The sequence below is a fragment of the Archocentrus centrarchus genome, unplaced genomic scaffold, assembly GCF_007364275.1.
Source record: "Archocentrus centrarchus isolate MPI-CPG fArcCen1 unplaced genomic scaffold, fArcCen1 scaffold_32_ctg1, whole genome shotgun sequence".
NCBI lineage: Eukaryota > Metazoa > Chordata > Actinopteri > Cichliformes > Cichlidae > Archocentrus > Archocentrus centrarchus.
Window position 1 is genome coordinate 1,609,866 of NW_022060260.1, and position 22,166 is coordinate 1,632,031.

General features: G+C 43.6%; 1 protein-coding gene across 1 annotated transcript in view; it reads right to left on the bottom strand.

Annotated features, from left to right (window-relative positions):
- dok4 (docking protein 4) overlaps nt 1-22,166 on the bottom strand; it is an 85,062-nt gene that overhangs the window by 24,982 nt on the left and 37,914 nt on the right. Inside the window, exon 2 of the mRNA XM_030724140.1 lies at nt 8,852-9,199. Within this exon, the coding sequence (XP_030580000.1) occupies nt 8,852-8,917 (66 nt within the window). The 5' untranslated portion in view covers nt 8,918-9,199. The remainder of the gene's footprint in view (nt 1-8,851; nt 9,200-22,166) is intronic.

Below are 22,166 nucleotides of genomic sequence, written 5' to 3' on the forward strand. Positions count from 1 at the left end.
TTCAGATGGCTCTTCTGCTTTTGTTGTTTCCTGTCAGTCACACGGTCGGCACACCCCCGGCCCAGCCACCAACCTCCAGCAACCGAGCGGTTTGTGAGCGGTTGCTGCCTGTTGCTGTGTCACCAGGAGGAGCTGCAGTTTGTATGGAAGACGTGACTTGTGTGCAGACACTCGTCATTTCTTCTCTGAGCTGCAGTGAAAAGTGTGACGCAAACTGGAAACTAACACATTGCAAAAACTTCCCGAGCAACTGGTGGTTGACAGGTTAACCAGCCTCTAGGCCTGTGTGACCGGGGCCTTACTTTTGTAACTTTGCTGCAGGCAGCAGCCCACAGATGATGTTGGGTGTTAGAGGATTGTATCTCTGTTGCTTCTGCATTGGTTGCATTAATCCTCCTCTCTGCACAGCCTGAGAGCTACACAAACAGACATGAGTGCGTAACCATAAGTGCACCTTCAGCCTCTGAGGATTACAGCCAGCAATAAATGGCAGTGGTGCAGTGGGTAGGCGCTTGCCTTGCAGCCGGACGGTTGCAGGTTCGAGCCCCTGCGCTGCATTGTGTCCTTGGGCACTTAAACTACATTGCCTAACGGTAGCGCCGGTCTCCGGCTACATGACTGCAGATGCTCATCTCACTCATCTCTGGATGAGTGATCTGGAACCATCATTTCGTTGTGTGCACAATGAGTTGAATCTAACAGTATTTGGAAGTTTTCAGGTGTAGCCATCAAATATCCACTTCCTGTTCGGTCATCGTTTATGAATGCAGATCAAAATGAGGCTAAATCATTGTCAGACAGGTTCTGAGATGGTATTTTGGCAAATGAGTTCCCTCTTTGAGTTTCCACATGGACTGTTTACCTGCATGCAACCGAGGCCTGCTCAAACATGACTGTTGAGTGAAGTCAGACATGTGGAAACCTTTCCTGCTGCCTCCAAACTCTGCATGCTCATGCAAATCTCATCTTCTTCAGATTAGTGGAGACCAAAACAGAAGACTGAATATTGGACTTAGATGGAGCAGGTGTTCAGAGAAACCTCTTTAAATGAGGTTGGTACCTTTGTGGTAATATGTAGGGACATACACTGTTTATATTGGTGTGGTTTGCACGAGTTTCAGCCACAGTGAGAATCACCAAAGCTGCCGTGTATATCCATAACTATTCACTCGAACCTATTTGTTGTGTGCATCTGCAGACAGCTGAAGCGATTCTGCTGGATCTGCTCTCCAGCTTGGCACAGAGATGAAACTCATCCTCCGGTCTTAAAGACATCTGAGTGCTGCGTGCTGGATATGCAGAGATCACAGCCAGTGTCTGCAGGGATATATATCCTCCAAATTAGCTCACCTATCACCTTCTCCTGTGTCTATAAGTTTAATCTGGCCTCAGGCAGCCTCACATTTAATTCTGTCTGTGGGAGACTCTCAGGGCTTTCAGGGTGTTGAAATCCATCATTCACCTTCAATAAATCTACATGAATAATTCAGATTCAGGTTGTTTGAATCTGTTGATGAGCAGCCAAACAGCTTCTCTTCATTTTTTTTCTTTTTTGGTTTCTCTGCTCAATCAACTCTGAGCCACATGTGAGCTCTTTGTTCATGAACTGAACACACAGCTGCTCAAGAAACCAATTACTGATTTGCAGTATGTGCTCTTTTTTTATTGACCTAATTAACTGTGACACTTTAACCTTCATCCTACAACAGATTTAACTTCCAAGGACTGACTGTGATCCCCGGGGACTCCCAGAATAAACTACGAGAGTAAAAACATTATTACATATTTAATTTGTGTAATATAAAAAAAAACGACTTCATTATTTTAGGAAAGTTATTTTTGCTTTTTGTGTAAAATGAAAATCTATAATTTTATTGAATACAAACTGCATTTTTTCTCTCCTGAGTACGACCCAGATCCCTGCTTATTATCCACTAACTCTGGCATAATTTAGTTTGTGATGATTTTCAAGTTTCAGAAGCTCAAACCTAATTGGACAAACTAACATCATTTTAGATATGAGGGCTGTTTGTAATACTTGCAAGTCTGGAACCCATGGACCTCACTAAATCTGTGCTCCATCCTTGATGATGATGCTCTGCAGGCCTTCACTGCAGCATCTTCACTTTTGTATTTAATAACTGAAAAGCCGAGCTGAGATCAGGTGACTGACTCTTTGCCTTGAGAAACTCTTGGGTTGCTGTTTCAGGTTGCTTTGGCTCATCATCATCATCACTGTGAAGCTCTGTCTGGTCAGTTTTGCAATCAGTGTCAATGAGACCAGAGGGGAAGTAAAACTAATCAACAATGACTGCAAACGCAGATGAATACCATGGCGGACAGCACAGAGGGAAACACTCAATTAAATAATAAGAAATAGAACTAAACTACAACGAGGACTAACAGCTGAGCAAAACATCCAAATCTAAACAACGAGCAAACCTAAGAACACAAACCAAAATTCTGAAGTCCACACAGGGGTCGTTAAGTCTGACTGTAGCTGTTGGAAACCTTTCGCCCACTTTTTGTGTGTCTGATGTGCAGAAGCATCATTTCAGTTTCTCCACACAAAGTGGCATTACTGGAAAAGATGCCCATGAACTTCGGTGCAGGAGTCATGCATTAAGTGCAGTTCTCCCCGTATTCAAATACACACTCGCCTCCTCTGAGAAGCCTTCTAATCTAAAAGTTTGGAAGGCATCCAAAGTGCCAGCGTGAGGACACAACTGAAGGATGGAAAATATATTTTACAGCTACTTGGAGGAAGTGGGGAAAAAAACTACACAAGCATTTGTTTCCCTGTGCCCAAACAGCAGAGCTAAGCACACAGACAGATGGGAAACATCTCACATATGTTTCTAGATGTGGGGCTTATTAGCAATCTGAATGCATTGGTTTCATCTTTAATCAGCAGTAGGCCCGTTTGGGGGGAGGTTGAAATGCTTGCTCTATGCCCAGAGGCTGATCAATATCATTCTCATCAATACAGTAGTTCATTATCCTCCGAGGACTGTGGTAATGCTAAGGCAGGAAACAAAGAGTGGAGACTCATATACAGCAGCGATTAGTTTAAGACAGCGCTGCATGGCGGGCTTTGTTGTTCCTCTTGAGATAAATGAAGCATGACTTTGGCAGTCCATCTATCTAGCCTTGAGGAGGACCTCAGCTGTGCCATTCCTCTCTGCCCTGCAGACGCAGACACTGCCTCAGATAACCCGACATTTACCTCTCTGTCTATCTGTGCCCTCCTCTCTCCATCTCTCCCCCCTCTGTGTTCGTTCACCGAGTGAAGCTCGCCCTCCAAAAGCCTCACTAAGACAAACTGAGGCTTATTAAGCCTGTGTTAATAAGGTGGCCTGATGTCCTTATTTTCTGTGCTGGCCTGTCCCTGTTAATGTCCTTCAGTATCTGCTGCCACTGACTGCACATCCATCCCAAGGCACTTTAAGTCTGATGTCCCCAGGTTTTAATTCTGAAACCAAACACACAAATCTGCATCTGTTCTCATGTCCAGGGATGATTTTTTTGTTAAAATGTAGCAGCTTTATAATGAAAAAAAAACCACGGGGGTCCCGGCAGGACACAGACTGATGATATTTTGCCCTCTGGTTGTAAAAAGAAGTCCGATTCTATCAAAGTCTCTGAGAAAATGAGCCTCCTGCTCACATGACCTCTGACCTCAGTAAACACCTTCCTGAGGAGTTTATGGTCTCAGGTCTTATGAAATAATACATGAGGATGGTTTTGGAAATAGGAGCAGGAAGCGGGGGGGGGGGGGGGGGGGGGGGGGGGGGGTTGAAATGTTGCTGTCGTACGATCTTCAGCTTCAGGTAAGATAAGAGCTCCAGATCGTTACAGGCGTATATGAGGTGGTCAAGCTTCTCTTTAATCACCACAATGATCTGTGCAGCTCAACATGAGGGAACCCAATTTCTGAAATCAGCAAATCTGCACAAATCCACTGTTCATCAGGAGATGAAGCAAGTGGAGAAAATAAGGCATGCTGGACGCCTCCAGGTGAGGTGTTTTTGTCACGTTGAAGCAGGAGACACCCTGGGACAGACCCAGGAAATGCTGGAGAGATTATAATGCTGGTTTGGGAAATCCTTGTTGTCCCCCAGAAGAGCTAGAGGAGGTGGCAGGGAGAGGGAGGTTCAGCTATCTTCTGCCCTGGACCCAGATTATCTGTTCATGCTTAATAACAACCTGGAAATCAACAAAGAAACATGAGGAAGAACGTCTTCTCTGATCACTGTTGTCCATCCAAGCCGCCCCACAGGACGGTGAATGGAAGAAACCGAGATAGAATAAGGAAGCAAATTTAAGGCGTGGATGGCGCACGAGAACGCTGAGGAAGGATGCAGATAATGAGGCAGAAAAGGAAGAGCCATGCAGAATCAGTGCTGAGGGCAGAAAACCGCACAGGGAGAAAGCGAAGACAGAGAGCAATTAAACGGAAGGAGCAGCCTGAGCCGACAGGGAGTAAGAAAACGAGTTAGCAAACCCAGAAAAATTCCCAAAGAGAGCCAAATGGAGAAGGAATTCTGCTTTGGATAAGTAGGTCTGCCTTCCAGCTGGAACATCCTGTCATGTAAATGATTGCCAAATAAAAACGACTCTGGTCGCGCCAATCAAAACCACCGTGGATCCCTGAATTTATAATTCACTTCATGGAGCAGATTTTCAGATTTCAGAACTCCTTGAAATGATTAACTGCAAAATAGAAGTGGGGAAAAGAACAAAAGCAGGCAGATGATTAGAGCTCCATCCCTCTGCTTCATGATGGAGGACAGAAAGCAATCATCCTCAGAGTCTGAGCAGCTGAAGCAAAGTCTGGGAAGGAGAGGACACAGAAAGCAGAGCTCTGCCCTCACAAGCTCTCAGCAGGGGAATAATCTGCAGCCACCCCTCCGTTTGTCCTCTCTCTATCAAAACTTCCTTAACACAAAGCAAAAGGTTCCAGCTCAGTCCTGGATCCAGGGCTGGATAATCGACTTGCAGTAATGAAAGACGAGAATCACAGCTTTGGTCGCCATTGCAAATCAAATTTCTCTCCTTGTCTCAGTTCAAATGAGGTCAGAAAATAAGAATAATTTCAACTTCCTGTTTTTAAACACAACATCACAAACAGGGAAGGGCAGGTTTCACTCTGATTGGCTGCAGCTTTGCTCTCTTTGGTTTGCAATCAATGCAGTGGACAGACTGTAAAGCTGATCTGCTGATGGCACTACAGAGAAGGTCAGAAGTTTATGGAAGCTGCATTTCACAAGAGCAACGAGGGTGTGGCTCTGGGGGTGATGGTGGGGTGGGTGGGTCTCCATTGCTAATGAGCAATGTGCCAATATGACAGCCACAATTAAAATCCCCCCACCCCTAAACTGCCTCCTGTGCCAGCCATTTAAAACGCTCCTGGTTGGTGATTGATCTTCTGGCATTGGGACACTTTGGGCTTTGTTTAAAACAGCTCGGTTTGCTGTTAGAAGAGAGGAAAGACACAATTATGCAGGATTACATTCACAGCTCATTCCCTGTAAATCCCTCGTGCACCCAAATGCAGTTTGAATCCAGCGCACAATCAGATCACTGCGCCGCTAACAGTGAAAACGAGAGAATGTACAATCAAGACTTTTACGACTTGTTACTTTATTAAACTTGTTGTAAAGGCTTGTTTCATCCTGACAAACAGGTTTGTTAACAAGTAGCTGCATGTTTGTCATGTTCGCTCATTTGCATAACCGATGCCCGTTAATTGCCACAAAATGTTTCCAGCTGGGCACCATTTGTGGCAGCGCTGCTTTCACAAAGCTGACAGTAAACAGCAGAAATGAACCCTGCAGAGCTTCAAGTTCTGCGGTCGGAGATCAAACAGCAAATTAAGCAGAGCCAGCAGGGGTCATCACTGGATGTGGGTATTAGAGTGGATAACAAAGACAGATAAATGCTTTAACAGTGTTCAGATAATAATCCACACTAACTTTCTCAAACTAAAAGTTCATGCAACCCAGAAGAAAAGAGGGAAAAGTCCAGAAACAGACGCGTATCTCTCAGTGGAGACGCAGAGATCTGCTGGGGAGGAAAGTGGAAAACAGGCAGGTAGGCAGGTACGCAGGTGAGCTAACACGTGCGGTCAGCCAGTTGTTGCCTTTCAAAGGACACTACTTTACGTCTAAATGTGGTTGAAAAGTATTTTCAGACTGTTACAAAGAGCTGAATTTGATGTCATTTCAGGCTCGAGTTTACGTTCCACAGCAGTTTCCTGCTGATGGTTCATACGTGTGCCTCACAGCGAGCTGTGGTTCCAAACATACAAACAGGAGTCTGCAGAGGCACCAAAGAAGAAGAAGAAGGAGGAGGAGAAGAAGAAGGAGAAAGGTCTTTTGACTTCTCAGCCAGGTTAAAGTAAAATGAAGGGACATCTTTTTCTAGATGTCTGTCACCTTTAAACCAAGTTTTTTCTGAGTGAGATTTTTCAGTCCAGACTGGAAAGCTAAACCAGCCAATACTGACTTCATGGGTTTCATTTCAACATGATGATTTTCAACAATAATTTGCTGGTTTTCTGATATTCCGTCACAACCAGAAAATATCCTGACCCCTGGTGTTCAGTCTGGGTTGAAAAACAGCCCCAAAATGATATTTGTGCACGAGTTAATGTAATGCTGCTGTCTGCAGGACGTCCTTCCTGGGCTCAAAGAATTCTTTGAAAAAACCTTTCTGATTGGAACAAAACGAAACACAAATAAAACAGCGACTTGTGAGAAGATGGTCCTGAGTCAGGTTTGGGTTTGCTTGAGATGATTTCAGAACAATTACAGATTTACTTTTTTCAGGTTTTCTTGTCCTGGGCTACAAACAGACACAAATTCTATAAAAAGGGTGGATGTGAACCTAACCCTGACCCTACATGTGTCACTAATGATCAAAGGTTACCAGGTCACCCCCGGAGCTCTAAAGGTCAGACTGCATTTTAGCCACACGCTAAACAAGCATGCTTTCAGAAACTAGAGGATTTCATTAGATTAGCTTTAGATACCTTTCATTAGACTCTTAGGTGGATGTGGCCTTCCAGCTATGATTCAGGAGGTGGAGCGAGTTGTTTAATCAGAAAGGCAGTGATTTGATCCTCAGCTCCTCCAGCCTGCACGCCAAAGTGTTCTCGGGAAAGATCCTGAGCCCAAAATTCCACTAAACAAAGCTCCATATGAATGTATGAGTAAGGCTGAATGAGGCTTCAACAGCACCAGGCCACTTACAGCTTTTCTGTTGTAAGATTTCTATTGGGCCATTCAAATAGATAAATCCATAACACGGGGCTGAAGTGAACCTAACTCAAAGAGGCTGCTGGCAACCTGCTGGGCGTTCAACCTGTGAGGCCTTAGTCGTCATCCTGACCCTGCAAACGTCTGCAATCAGCATATGAAACGTTTATTCTTTTCCAATTGTTCTTCCAAATCAGAAATCAGGGGGCAAAAAATAAAAGGTTTCTGCCTTACATGCATCAAAATCAAAGAGCATCTCAGAGATGTTTGCTGAAACTGCACTTTCACTGAGTTTCTGCTCTTCCTTCACTCGACACGGCGAACGGCCAAAAATGACTTTATGAGTTATTTCAGGACTGAAAGTGATTTTCAGAAGTTTTCTGATGTTCACCCAGAAAGAAAGTCATCATTTCCCAGCATGCAGTCTGTCCAGTGATAAAGCTCGAATCAGCCATTAGGAGCACACGCACACACACACACACACACACACACACACACACACACACACACACACACACACACACACACACACACACACACACACACACCACACACACACACACACAAACTTTAGAACAAACAGAGCGGTCAGTGTAGGTCAAGCAATAAAACTCAACAGCATTATTTCCCACAGGCCACATTTTTCTTTATATGCAATCCATTAACGGAGCTAAAACTTAAGGACGTGAAACTTTATTCGGGTAATATCAGAGTTCACACAGTCATGGGAGTTTCCTCCGTCCCCTCTGAGAGCCGTTCACTCAGCTCTGTGAGCACCGATAGAGGGGCCGACCATTATTTGAAGCGAGCTGGTGAACAGAACCTGACTCTAATTGATTTGTGTTCGTTTCTACAAAAGAAGTCATGCCATGTGCTGCCTCTGCCATGTGAAAGTGACCCACATTAGATTTCTCTATGCAGTTCGTGCAGCTCAGGCCACAGGCAGGAGTGTACGCACAGCCGATGGTGGAGAGGTTCAATCTGTTCAACAAGAGGTCACAAAAACATAGAAAATAGATCCTGAGGCTGCTCAGCAACACTCTGTCTGCAGACCCAGCAGGACCGATCTGCTGATCCAAACGGGCCTGCTTCAGTGAACCTGCGTGTTAGAGACAGCCCTGATGAAGGTGCACTGAGCTGCTTTTCCGGGACAATAATATTGAAGGTGATGGCCAATGTAACGGGACAGCCTCAGGCAATGTCTGTATTTACTCACTGCACCCATACATAAGCCTGGAAACACCAACAAGGCCGCTCACACTGGTTCATAACTGGCCTGACAGCAACTAAATTCCCAAACTTCTCCGGAATAACCAGGATGCAACTCTGTCTTCCTCACTCGGTTTTTCCTGCTCTCCGCAGCTTCTTTTGGGAATGTTTTCATTTTTCACGTCTGTGAGCATCAATAATGAAAAGCCCTTTACTTTGTTGCTTTGGGGCAACAATGAAGAAACTAGAAGATGTTGCTCTTCAAACATTCTGACCCTAAATGAGTCTCCGTGACCTGTTACGAAGCTCAGCTGGAAGAAACTCGGTGTAACTATAAGAAGAATCGACCTCTAAACAATCTTAGCTTCGTCTAATCTACTCACCCCCAGCTTGCGGCTGCGCATGCGTACGTAGCCCTGCTTGACGATGTCATTGAAGTTGGAGGCCATCTTTGAAGGCCGCAGCACTGGAGACCATCCAGATGTTTCCTCCTTCGTTCAGCTAATCCCGTTTTCCTCAGCTCGCTCTCCAAAGCGTCCAGCTCCGGTCACTGTCAGTCCCACCTTTTCTTCTTTTTAAAAAAAAGGGAAAAAATCAAACCTCTTCTCTTTCATAAAACTCCCAACATCCTCCTCTCTCCTCCTCTCCTCTGGTTGATGTTTCTCTCCTTTTTCTATTCCTTTCTTCTCATTCGCTCTTCCTCATACAGTTCATCTCCTCAGTCGCCAACTCTAAGAAAGGGACAGACAATAAGAGGGAAGGAAAGAGGGAGGAGAGATGGATATATGTTCATTATTCAGTGAAGAGTGAGGAGCACAACTTTAACGTGCATTATTCATAACACTGGCACACACTGAACATGAGGGGAAGCATACAGTGTGATTGTGCTGAATGTACAGTTTCCTGTGTATCTGCTTGCATTTCAGTTTCCCTGTTTGACTCTATGTGTGTGTGTGTGTGTGTGTGTGTGTGTGTGTGTGTGTGTGTGTGTGTGTGTCACAGTGACATGAAGGAAATCAGAGGAGACAGCTTTTATTAGACGATGTTGAATCGAGGAAATAAAAAGCTGTAAAGTGTTCTCTAATCAGAGGCCCGTTAGTTTCCATTGTGTTACATTTGCATTTCAAACAGCCTGATCTCTTCATCCTCTCCTCTCAGCAGTCATTATGAGGTTACAGCATTTTCACTCCGATGTGTAAACATGGATCTGCTGTCCTAAGTCATATTCATTTGTCCCCATAAAGCTGCTTTAGTGTTAACAATCACATTTCTGCTTTAATGCAAACGTGAGTCTGCTGCAGCCTTTCATCCTCACACAAACCCTCTGCACTCGCACCGTCGCCGCCCACGTCTCTGATTTGTTCAGTGATTCAAAAACATCTGGTGATCTGCCAGTCTGTATTTCTGCCAGCCAATCAGAGCTTTCAGTCTGGGTCTTATCTTTCTACATACATATCTGGATATGTATCTGAGCTCAAACAGGGCTTTATGGAACTAGTTACATGACAACAGCAATGAGAACAGCAGAGCTGAAACGATCAAAATTAACTCGGAGGAAGGCCAAGATATTAAAATCCATGACAGCACCGGTGACATCATCAGTGACAACCCCAACCCTAACCCTTTAAGCACTCAGAATATGTAACTTTTTAAATTTAATTGTCTGGGTAGTCAGAGAACAAAAAAAAAATAATCACAGCATCAAAATGGCTTCACCTCGTTCAGGGTGGGGTTAGCACCTCAGGGTTAAGGTCTGTCTACAACAACGCAATGCTGGCATGTACAGAGGGCTGTGATGCTATCCATGCATTACTATTGTTCCATCATTTTATTTAAGCAGGGCCAGTACACAGTGTGTAATATGCACTTTCTTCATCTGCAGACCCCGGCAGGTTCATGCCTCATTACAAAGAATCGTTACAGGAAGCACACAAAACAACAGACTGGTAAATGGACTGTGCTACACACACATTCATACAAGCACTTCTTCTTTACATCTAAGTGCTTTCTATCCAACATTCACACTCCGATGAGCAACTCAGGGTCTTACCGAAGAAAACCGAAGCAGCCAGGGATCGAACCACCAACCTTGCAGTTAGCAGATGACCTGCGCTACCTCCTGAGCCACAGCCAACCGTAGAACAATGACAGCATGCACACATTAAGCCAGGGGTCACCAACCTTTTTGAAACTGAGAGCTACTTCATGGGTACTGAGTCATACAAAGGGCACCAGTTTGACACGCTCTTCTGAAATAACAAATTTACTCAGTTTGCCTTTAGTTATACATTATCAATAATGATTAATGATACTCATCTATGAGAAGACACTGATCATGTTAATGGTTTCTCCCAATAATTAGCAATGAAAACAAGGTGGGAAACATATCAATATTCAGCACTTTATCTCTTTTAATCTCAGTAATTGTCACATTTTTAGATAATCACTTACATCACTACATTTCATAGGAAAAATGTCCAATTTTCACTAGCCATTCACAAACATTTTTTTAGCAAATCATGAACTATGTTGCACCATGTTTCAAAAAGTTATTATGTAATGTTAAAGAAAAATCAACTTACATATTTTTAAATAAATCTTGTCACATTTTGAACTCATGACCAAATCTGCTGCATTTTTAACAAAATTATAACTTATATGTCATGAACACACTTTTAAATTGAACACAATTCCTCAATATTTTAATTAAACTTTGCCATGACACTGCCATGTTGCCACTAACATCTGGCATTGGTTTCTTTATTAGTGAGAAGACTGGCATTGCATGCTGTTCACCAGTGCACTGTAATCTGGTGTGTAACTTGAAACTGCAACTGTGAGTGCATCTTTCAGATGTGCATCAGTGAGGCATGTTCTGTGTTTGTTCTTGATGAAGTTCATGTCAGAAAACGCTGATTCACAGAGATAGGTTGAACCAAACAGGCTGGCAACCTTCATAGCTGCTGTGCATACACCACTGTACTTCTCTGTGTCAACAAGGGACCAAAAGTTTGGTGCAGTCTGGTAAACTTTGAGGTGTAGGTCATTTTGCAATGTTATGATTTCCATCTCCACCTGTCCAGCATCCAAGTTGAATGTTGCACTTAGTTTCTCAGCAAAGTATGTTGTGTCCACATTCATGAAAGGATTGGAAATGAATGACACACATGGCTCAAGCTGATCAAGATCACAAAACCTATTCTCAAACTCTTGCCCAAGTCTGTTTATGACTTCACAGTACTTTTCTGCAACTTTGTCAAATGTGTCAGATGCAGAAGCATTGTTTTTCAGCACCAACTGCACAGAGGGAAAGTGCAGCACTTTTTTTCTCTGTAAATCCACAGAGAAAATGTTCATCTTGGCTTTAAATGCATTTAAAGCACTTATCATATCAACAACAGTTTTACCTTTGCCTTGCAGCTCGCAGTTCAAGACGTTTAGTTTCCCAGTAATGTCCGTCAAAAATGCAAGGTCAAGGGTCCACTCTGTGTCTTCTAGCAGTGAGACGTCTTCGCCTTTGGACTGCATGAACTCTTTGATTTCACCCAAAAGTGACAAAAAACGAAATAAAACTCGTCCTCTGCTGAGCCATCGGATTTCTGTGTGTAGCAGCAGTTCACCATATTCAGCTGACATCTCCTCCAATAGCACCTTGAAAATCCTGTGCTGTTTAGCTTTGGAGCGGATGTTGTTAATTATTTTTACAACGGGAGTCATCACGTGCTCAAAGCCGATCACTTTTGCACATAACGCCTGCTGGTGAATGACACAGTGATAATGCAGAAATGTTGGGAAGTCTGGGTCACCTTTACAGTGAGCGATGAAACCTGTATGTCGGCCGATCATAGCAGGAGCCCCGTCTGTTGTCACCGCCACCAGTTTTTCCAATGCTACCTTCTTCTGCACGAAAAACTCCTTCAGCGTGTTATAAATGTCAACTCCCCTCGTAGTTGTCTTTAAGGGCAGTAGTGTCAGGAGTTCTTCTCTTGTGGAGAAATCTTCAAACACCATCCGGATGAAGACCAATAGCTGCGCTGTACTGCTGCCGTCCACGGACTCGTCGCACTGGATGCTAAACCACCTGCACTTTGCCAGATCCCGGTCCAGCTGATCGGCCAGGTTACCAGACATAGCTGACACTCGTCTAGCCATCGTAGATGCCCCCAGTTGGACGTCGGAGAGAGTACAGATTAGATCGGTTCCATTTTTGTCGTCTTTAAGTACAGTGTTAGCTATTATCATCATTGCTTCTTTGACAACTGCTCCATCTGAAAATGCCTTCTTCTTCTTGATCAGAAAATGTGTAGCTCTGAACGAGGCTTCGGTTGCTTTTAGTGACTTTTTTCCCGCCCTCGTGAAAAAAGATTGTTGCTTACCCAAAGCTGCCTTTAGCTCACTGGCTTTTTCTGCACGTAGTGCGCTTCCCGGTGGGTAGTTAGCATGGTAATTTTTGTGACACGTAGTGAAATGTCTCTCAATATTGTGCCGCTTTGCCGTCGCTACGGTCGCCCCACAAATGAGACACACGCAGGTTTCTTTCACAACCGTAAAAAAGAACTCCTTCTCCCATTCCTCGTTAAAGTGATAAGTTTTCTTTCTTTTTTCAGCCATATTTTTGGGGAAAGAAACTGCACTCAGCGCCCATCTTCGCTGTGTCCGCTAGCCTACGTTCCATTAGCACTGGTTTTGTCATGCGCACAATACTGACCATTGAATTAGAACTAGAGTAAGTCAGAGTTCACCCTAACTTTTCTAAACGTCATGTATAATGAGGATATTTTTAAGATACTGTCATTTTTAAAGCTATATAAATGCAAGTGTGATTATAAAAAAGAATAGCAACAGAATAAAAATTTTTTAGACACAGCTCACTAGTGAGTTGTGCTATTTTTAGAACGGGCCTGCGGGCGACTCATGTGGTCCTTGCGGGCGACCAGGTGCCCGCGGGCACCGTGTTGGTGAGCCCTGCATTAAGCTATATCTCTAAATCATTAAGAATAAGGGCAGTATGCTGGAAGAGTGGTTAGCACCACTGTTGCCTCACAGCAAGAAGGTCCTGGGAGTGAACCCACCATGTGGTCCCCGTGTCTGCGTGGCTTCTCTCCAGCTTCCTCCCACAAACATGCAGTCAGTGGGGTTAGGTTCATTTATGATTCTGAATTGCTCATAGGTGTGGGTGGTTGTCTGTGTCTCTGTGTTAGCCCTGCGGCAGGCTGGTGACCTGTACAGGTGTACCCTGCCTCTCGCCCTCTGGCAGCTGTGACCCTGTGACCCTGAAGGGGATGAGTGGAAGAAAATGGATGGATGGCATTAAGAATGAAGTAGTGTAGTTCTGAATTCCAGCTTTAAGTGACTGAAGCAAAGCTTTGTGTTTTGTTTCATTTTTCACATCTAAATATCAACGAGAGTCTGTGTGATCGCTAATGATCAACAACAGCCCAGAAAAGCCATTTCAGTGCATCCCTGACAGAAAGATATCATTTTTCCTGATTTCATTTTTTTATATATTTTCCAGTGTTTAGATTTTTTTGTGCTGCTGTATTTTTTGGTGTCCTTATTATCCCAGCCTCCTCCATGTTTCCTGTTCAGTGTGAGCTTTCCCTTCTCTTGGTTGGGTTCCTTTGCTATTTCCTGTTTTACCTGGACAGGTGTTGTCTCCTGTGTCTCATTCGGAGTTTTACTTCCACCCCTGTGATTCTCTTTATTGCCCCCCCTTGTTTCTTCAGCTGTTCTATAAATAGTCCTGTCCTTCCCTGTATTCTTTGTTAGCACCTGCATGTGTGTAGCCCCTCACTTTGCCTATCTCCCATTTCTGGACTTTGTCAGGTTGCATGTTTCTCTAATTATAACCTGTGACTTCAGATGTATACAGGGCAGCTGGTCCCTACACTTCTGTGGTCCTGTGGATGGTTCATACTGATGTTGGGAAGAGGGGGTGACGGCACGTTTGATCTGCTGAGGTGTTAAACCAAGTGTGACGTACAGCAGAAACACACTGAGACACACTTCACCTCCACAGAGCAGCCACACTCTGCTGACTTCAGACTCACTCAGTAATGAAGCTGATACACAATATAATATACTGAAAAACAGACATTTATGCATACAGTTGCATGTGTGCAAACTAATGTGTATGCACGCCTGATTGTGTGTGTAAGTGTGAATGTGTGTTTGCCATCAGGCTGGGAGCAGTGGGGCAGACATTTCCCAGAGGGCTCAGTGGTAAATCTCCCTGACAACAGTGGAACAGAGACATTAAAGTTTAACAAGGGGATCATTAATACACACACACACACACACACACACACACACACACACACACACACACACACACACACACACACACACACACGGGCTGGCACAGAGGAGGAGAGGCTTATCATTACAGCAGTGTTGGTTTTACAGAGTGGCTCAGGCACAAAAGACAATTAAACACTAAACAAACAGAACGAGAGCGCATGAAACACACACAGCCGTGAAAAACACACGCACACGTGGCGCCCCCTCACAGAGGCCTGTATCCTGGGGATAACACCACTGAATAAATTCAGCATTCAGGTTCATCAGCTGCACCGAACTGAACAAGCTATGGTTAAAAGCACGCATGGACTTCAGTATGACTGCCATATAATAAATACAGACTCCTTTATACAAATAAACTATCAATACACCCAGGAGAAGAAGAAGAAGACACCAAAGAAGAAGCCATCAAGAATACACATGCCTCACACACCTGACACAAGAAACACAAGACTACAGGTGCATTAAGAGATTATATAGGAGCACCACGAGAACCCTGTGAGCTTCCATAGCAGTCTGGGGTAGGTCTTCAAACAATAGATCCTCTCAAATTGTCTTTATTTTTTAACTATCAGGGGCTTGAATGAGACGGTCATCCTAAAATCACCAACTCTTAGCTTTCCAGTTTTGACACCTTTGAGCTCAACGGTTTGGTCCAGTCTTCCCATTCTCCCTGTTTGGAGGCAGCTGGTTTAAGACTCCGGTCATGTGCTGTCCACTACCTGCTCCCAGCAGCAACCTTCCAGGTCAAAGTGAACTGTTGAAATTGTGTTAACCAGAAATGAAACTTGAGAAATAGAGTTTAGAGTGTAGGCAGCATTAACCTCTTTTTCAGTGGTGGGAAAAACTCGCTCAACACACAGGCTTTGATTTGACCTGCGTGCTCTTTATGTTAATCAGTGAACCACTCTGCTGCCCCCAAGAGGCCAACAGAACTTTAATGCTGCAACTAATCCATCCAGCCATCCATCCATCCATCCATCCATCCATCCATCTTTCCACTGATCCAATTCAGGGCTGTGGCTGGACTGGAACCTGTCCCAGCTGTCAAAGGGAGCTGGCTCCAGCCTCTCTGGATGGGACCCCAGAGAGACACAATCACAGCTATAGTAATGGATAATTTAGACCAGGGAGCCTCAAATCCAGGCCTCGAGGGCCGGAGTCCTGCAGCTTTTAGATGTGTCCCTGATCCAACACACCTGAATCAAATGGCTGAATTACCTCCTCAGTCTGCAGTCAAGTTCTCCAGAGTCCTGCTAATGACTTCTGTATTTGACTCAGGTGTGTTGAAGCAGAGACACATCTACAACCTACAGGACACCGGCCCTCAAGGCCTGGATTTGGGGATCCCTGATTTAGACTCTCCAGGGAACTTAACGAGCATGTTTGAGCTGTAGAGAGAAGCCACGCAGACACAGGGAGAACCGAGCCAGCTGGTGGATTCAAACCCGGGACCTTGTTGTGAGGCAATGATGCTAACCACCCCTATCTACAATTAAAACTTACACAGTGGTATACACAGTATGCAATATGCATTCTATTAATTTTACTACTCAGCTAATGGAGTTATTATCTACAACAACCACCAGTGGAGCTGCTTTCAGAATGATCTCACAAAGTGCTGTGAAGGGACTCACAAGACTTCATTGAAAGAAATCTTTTAAGAAGAAAAGCAATAAATAAAATGCAACGTACCATCTACACAAAGTGTAATAATACAGAGTGGTTCTTCATTTTATTTCTTAGATAACACTTGGTGGGTTAAAGAGTAAAGAGTGCAGATACTGGCGTGCAGAGTGCTCATTAAAAACAAAAACTCCTGGTTTTCTTACAGATTTAGCATTTATTAGCTACAGTTTAGTAGGTTCTCTGAAAGCAGCTCAGTCTGTTAAACAGGCACTGGCTCAGATTTTCAGCTTGTTAAGACATTAAATATTTTATTTTAATCAAAGCTCTTGTGATTTGGAAACTGCAATCATTCCTGATTTTCATCTAAAACGGATGAATTTTGCAGGCGGTGGAAAATTCCTGGTGCACAGTCCGCAGGGCAGTTTTCCATCACAGAGATGTGCGCTCTTCTTCCGATCTACACAACTGAAGCTGAAGTATTCCCGTCACACGCGGAGCTCAGCCATGCACCGACTTTATGATCAGACCTCAGCTCTGATGATATCCTTCAGTTCACTGAAACCAACGAGAGTCTCTGCTGAGATCAGAGAGCCGTGATGACTCTGTGGATACGCCCCATCACCTTAATCACCTTAACATGAAAATTATATGGAAGTCTGTGGCTGTCAATACTAAAACAAAACCTTTATTTCACCAGGATAATCCCATCAGTATTAACACCACCTGGAAGAACACGTGGAACTTTAATATCATTAATATAGATTTTTACTGATTTTTAACAGTAATGACTTGTTTTATCTTTGCACACGCTGAAAGTGTCTGCACAAAAGAAAAACGTGCACAAATCTCTCTGTATGTACCGTCCAGTCCTTTTTAATACTGAGACGTGTTGATTGATTTTTGTGCATCGGGCCATTGTGCTCCCTATAGCTCGAGGAGAGAGGGCACATGCAGGTGCAGAAGACGTGAAACGGAAAATCACACAAATTTTTGTTTGAGGAAAGATTAATTTTAGGTGATGGAAATTTCTGAACCTATCCTTAAAACTAATTTTTAAATGGAAAATTGGACTTTTTCACCTAATTATGTATTTAAGCAATTTAAAAGTATAAGCATGCATGTTTATATGCGTATGGGTAAATGTACAGATAAAGAATTTAAATTGTACTTGATGCACAGAAATAAGAGTCCAACCTTTCTGACGTGCATTTTTTTGTGCATGTGTATTCGTGTTTGCGCATTTTTTAACTGGCATTTTTCTCTCTGTTCTCTGTTCTCTAAAATGTAATTTGTGAAATAATTATGTTGTTTTTTCACTGTTGTTGTCGATGTTCTGAGGAGAATATTAAAGCTTACCTAAACATGACATTTTTCAGATGCCCCAAAATTGACCTACAGCTGATCAATAATCAGATTTGGGAAGAAAAACCCAGCGGTTAAGAATGTTAAGAATATGAAAATAATTAAATTTTAACTTCAGTTTCTACTTTTTCCAACCTTGTTTTCAATCACTATATAAATAAAAGTTAGATTTCCATTTTATTCTTTACATCTGAACCTCGGCAGGACTTCCTGCTCTCCTGACGGCATTAATGTTTCTACGAACAGTAACTGCTGCTTCCAAGCGAGCTTCGACTGCACCATCAGCCTCACACATGTTATAAAAACACACAAACACAACGCAGCCTGTCAAAGCAAGCTGTAGATTACAATAAGGGCATGGCATTGATTCACTGATGCACCCTCATTGATTGTGTGGTGGTCCGTCTTTTGTGTGTGTGTGTGTGTGTGTGTGTGTGTGTGTGTGTGTGTGTGTGTGTGTGTGTGTGTGTGTGTGTTGGCACTGAATCAGCACCGTATTCACAGTTCATTCTCTGAAAAGCCTGCAGCCCTCACAGCACACCCAATGCGTTCAGACCCTGTCACGCTGAAGAAAGTGTTAAAGATCTGAGTCTGGTTGTCGAGCTAAGTGTGATGCGCTGATTCAGAGAGTGTGAACAAAAGCACAGCAGCATCTGTCACCAGCGAGTCGCGCTAAGACTCCTTACAGTGTTTCTGGAGGACGCGCACATTGAGAACAATATCAGAAGCTGTCGCTGCGCATCAGTACCAGACTGCTGAGCTTCGTGTGTTTCTGAAAGGTGGGCCGGCCTTAGTGAAAGGCACCTGTTACTGTTTCTGAGAGTGAAGTGACTGAGGACAGTGTTGGTGTCACTCCTGGGACTTCCACCATTCATTTTTGGCACTGTCTTTATGATCCTGAGATTTTTCCTTGCTCCTGTGATTTCTATTTTCCCGTCTGCATCTTGTTGTTTGTTTTATTCTTTGACTGTCTTCCAGTTTCCCTACTCGTATTTTATTTTGAAGGTTTAAGTCCTCGTGTAGCTGTTTGAGCTGCAGACTGCAGCCTTCCACACTGACATGCACTGCTTTGAGTGCATAACCGTGTTCACTGCTATAAAGCAGGGGTCATCAGCTACATTTGTCCAAGGGCCAGATGGAAAGCTTTGGCGGGCCGGATGTTGCCCGCGGGCCGCCAGTTGACGTTCACTGCTATAAAGCATGGCTACGTGAAGTGATGACAGTCAAAACGTTAAGTGCAGATTAGTGTACACTTCTCACCCTCACCATGTTGATTAAATAGCAGATGGGAAGGACCTACAAACAGCTTTCAGTCAGCAGGAGCGGATATGTAACAGCACTGATGATAGCACTGCTAGCTGATTAACAGATTTTTTTTTCAAGCATTGCAAGTAAAACCACACATGACACATCTAAGATATTTCCTGTTCTGCATGTTTATCTGATGTATTTACTGTAGAAGATTGCATCATTACGTGTGGTGAGTGACAACAGTTTGCAAAACGCAGCCCTGCTGTGGTGACACTGATGTGCTGCATGAGACAGTACATACTACACATCGTGTGCTACATTAAAGTGTAGCAATGCAACACCCCCAAAGCGACATACTATTTATTCTTAACCCCCCCATTACCTTCATAGTGTTGTGAGCCTACCTGAGTTCACCTGTGCTACCTGCGCTGTCCCTCACTCTGATGTAGTGTGTGTGTGCCTGCTCATTTTTACTTTGCATAATTATTTCTTCTCACCTTTAGCATGTTCACCCGTGTGTATAAGTGTGTGTACCGTCTCTTGTTTTCTCTGTTTTTCACTCCCTCCCTCAGTCCTCTGTGCCTTATTATCCATTCCTCAGGTTGTCTCATCAGTCTTTTGTTCTCAAGTCTCTCCTGTTGCTGTTGAAACGCAGCTCTTATGGATTTTGTCTGTGCTCTGACTCGGCCTGCCTCGGCCCTTTTTCTCGTGTTTACAGTGAGTACCTTTTCTTTAAATGTCAGCATCTCTCAGTTTTTCTGTGCTTGTGTCCACTCAGTTTCATAGCAAGCGTGACAGAAAGGTGCTTCATTATTTTTGTTCCTTTCAAAAAATCTGGCATCTACTAAATCCCCAACAGACAGACATTCATATGTATGTGTTTCAGTGTGCTGACCTTTATCCTCTCCTGAGCATTTTCCTTCTCAGGCTGGCACTGGTGTACATCAAAGATCACATTTGGCCAACATCTCTGCCTGCTCACTCTCTCTCACACACACACACACACACACACACACACACACACACACACACACACACACACACACACACACACACACACACACACACACACACACACACCTAATAAAATTACTCACATATCACAGTGAGCCACGGGGACACACTCACACAGCCACCTGTCTCTCCAGCCTCTCGCCTGCAGAGGAGTGACTCATGAAATCAGTCAGGCAATCAGCCTCTATTCCTGCACGCCTGTCTCCTCTCCTCCTCATCTTTTCACTTTTCTTTCCATTCTTCCTTCTCCCACAGATGCCCTTTCTATTCTGATCTGTTCATTTCTTTTGAACACAATCTGCATATCGACAGGATGTCAGGTGATTTCTGTAAACACAGCCTGATGCTATTTGGATCGTTCTCATTGCATTTATTGTTACTTTTCTGGATAACTGTGAAACTCGCCTGAAAAATACAAGAAGAAAGATGAAGAGCAGCGTCGGTGAGCTGCTGTTTGTGCAGACTGCTGAGAAACTCTGACAGCCCCACAGAGCTGTGGAGATATTTGCCATTATTGGTCCAACCTGACCAAGAATTAAAGCTGCAGCTGGGGCAGAAATCCAGTTCATGTGAGTGCAGGTGGATGCAGGATGTTAGACAGGGGGTCTGTGTTCTTAATGAGTGTTATGAGCCAGCTACCACAAGACTATGCATTACTTAAGACTTTATAGTGTTGCATTACATTCATTAGACAGCTGTGTTCATCCACACCGCCCCACAGTTCTTCATGAGAAAGTAAGAGCATTTCTGGGTTCAGTGAGCACACACCCTGCTTAACATACTGTAAACAAATACACACACATATGCTCAGTTTAGTTGTTAAAGTACCTCACTTTAAACTAATTACAGCAATCAACAATGAAGACAAATATTCTCTAATAGTTATAAAACCTTAAAGATGTTTCAGGGGTGGCTGCTGCTTTTAAACATTTACTTTTATAACTTGATGTAATAATAATATTCTGCACTGGCAACTAAAATTGCTGCATAACAGAAAATTGCAATAATATATAATGTGCACATCAGAAAACGTTCTAAGTTTACGTCCCTGCAGAGGACTTCTGAAGCTGTCGGTGCCACAGGGTTCATTGTTGAGAGTTCTCAGACCATTTAAAAGCTCTTCAAGCTCCACACATGTCAGGAATTAATAAACCAACAAGTTTACAGTAAAGAGTGTGAACAATTTTTATCACGCAAGATTTCAGTTTTTGATTTTTAATAAATTTGCAGATATTTCAATAAAACATATTTTCACCTTATGGGTCATTGCTGTACTGATTAATTCCTGCCACTTACATCTCCAGTCTTGTTCTATCAGTCTGTACCTACAGCTCAGGGCCATAGATGAGGGTAGGAATGTAGATCAACCACTAAATCAACAGCTTCACCTTCACCTCCGTTCACTCGTGAGCAAGACCCCAGGATACTTGAGGCAGGAACACCTCCCCAACCAAGATTAATTCATCCCAGAAGGACCAGAAGCTCTATGAAAAGCAGAGAGACCACCTGAGACTACCTAACCTGACACCTTTCACAACTTGGTGACACCTAGAAATTCTGACCATAAAAATTATGAGCAGAATTGGGGACAAAGGGCTGCAGCAATCCAACACCTAATGGGAATTCAATTCAATTCTATTCAGTTCAATTCAATTTTACTTAAATCACATGTTATTCAAATCACAACAAACAAGCTGCTTTATATTGTAGGTAAAGACCCTACAATAATACAGAGAAGACCCAACAGTCAAAACGACCCCCTATGAGCAGCACTTGGTGACAGTGGGAAGGAAAAACTCCCTTTAACAGGAAGAAACCTCCATCAGAACCAGGCTCAGGGAGGGGGGGTCATCTGCTGAGGGGGGAGAGAGACAGAGATTAATAATAACTAATGATTAAATGCAGAGTGGAGTATAAACAGAGTGAAAGAGGTGAATGAAGAAGAAACACTTCTGCATTACGGGAACCCCCCAGCAGCCTAGGCCTATAGCAGCATAACTAAGGGATGGTTCAGGGTCACCTGATCCAGCCCTAACTATAAGCTTGATCATAAAGGAAAGTTTTAAGTCTAATCTTAAATAGAGAGGGTGTCTGTCTCCTGAATCCAAGCTGGGAGCTGGTTCCACAGAAGAGGGGCCTGAA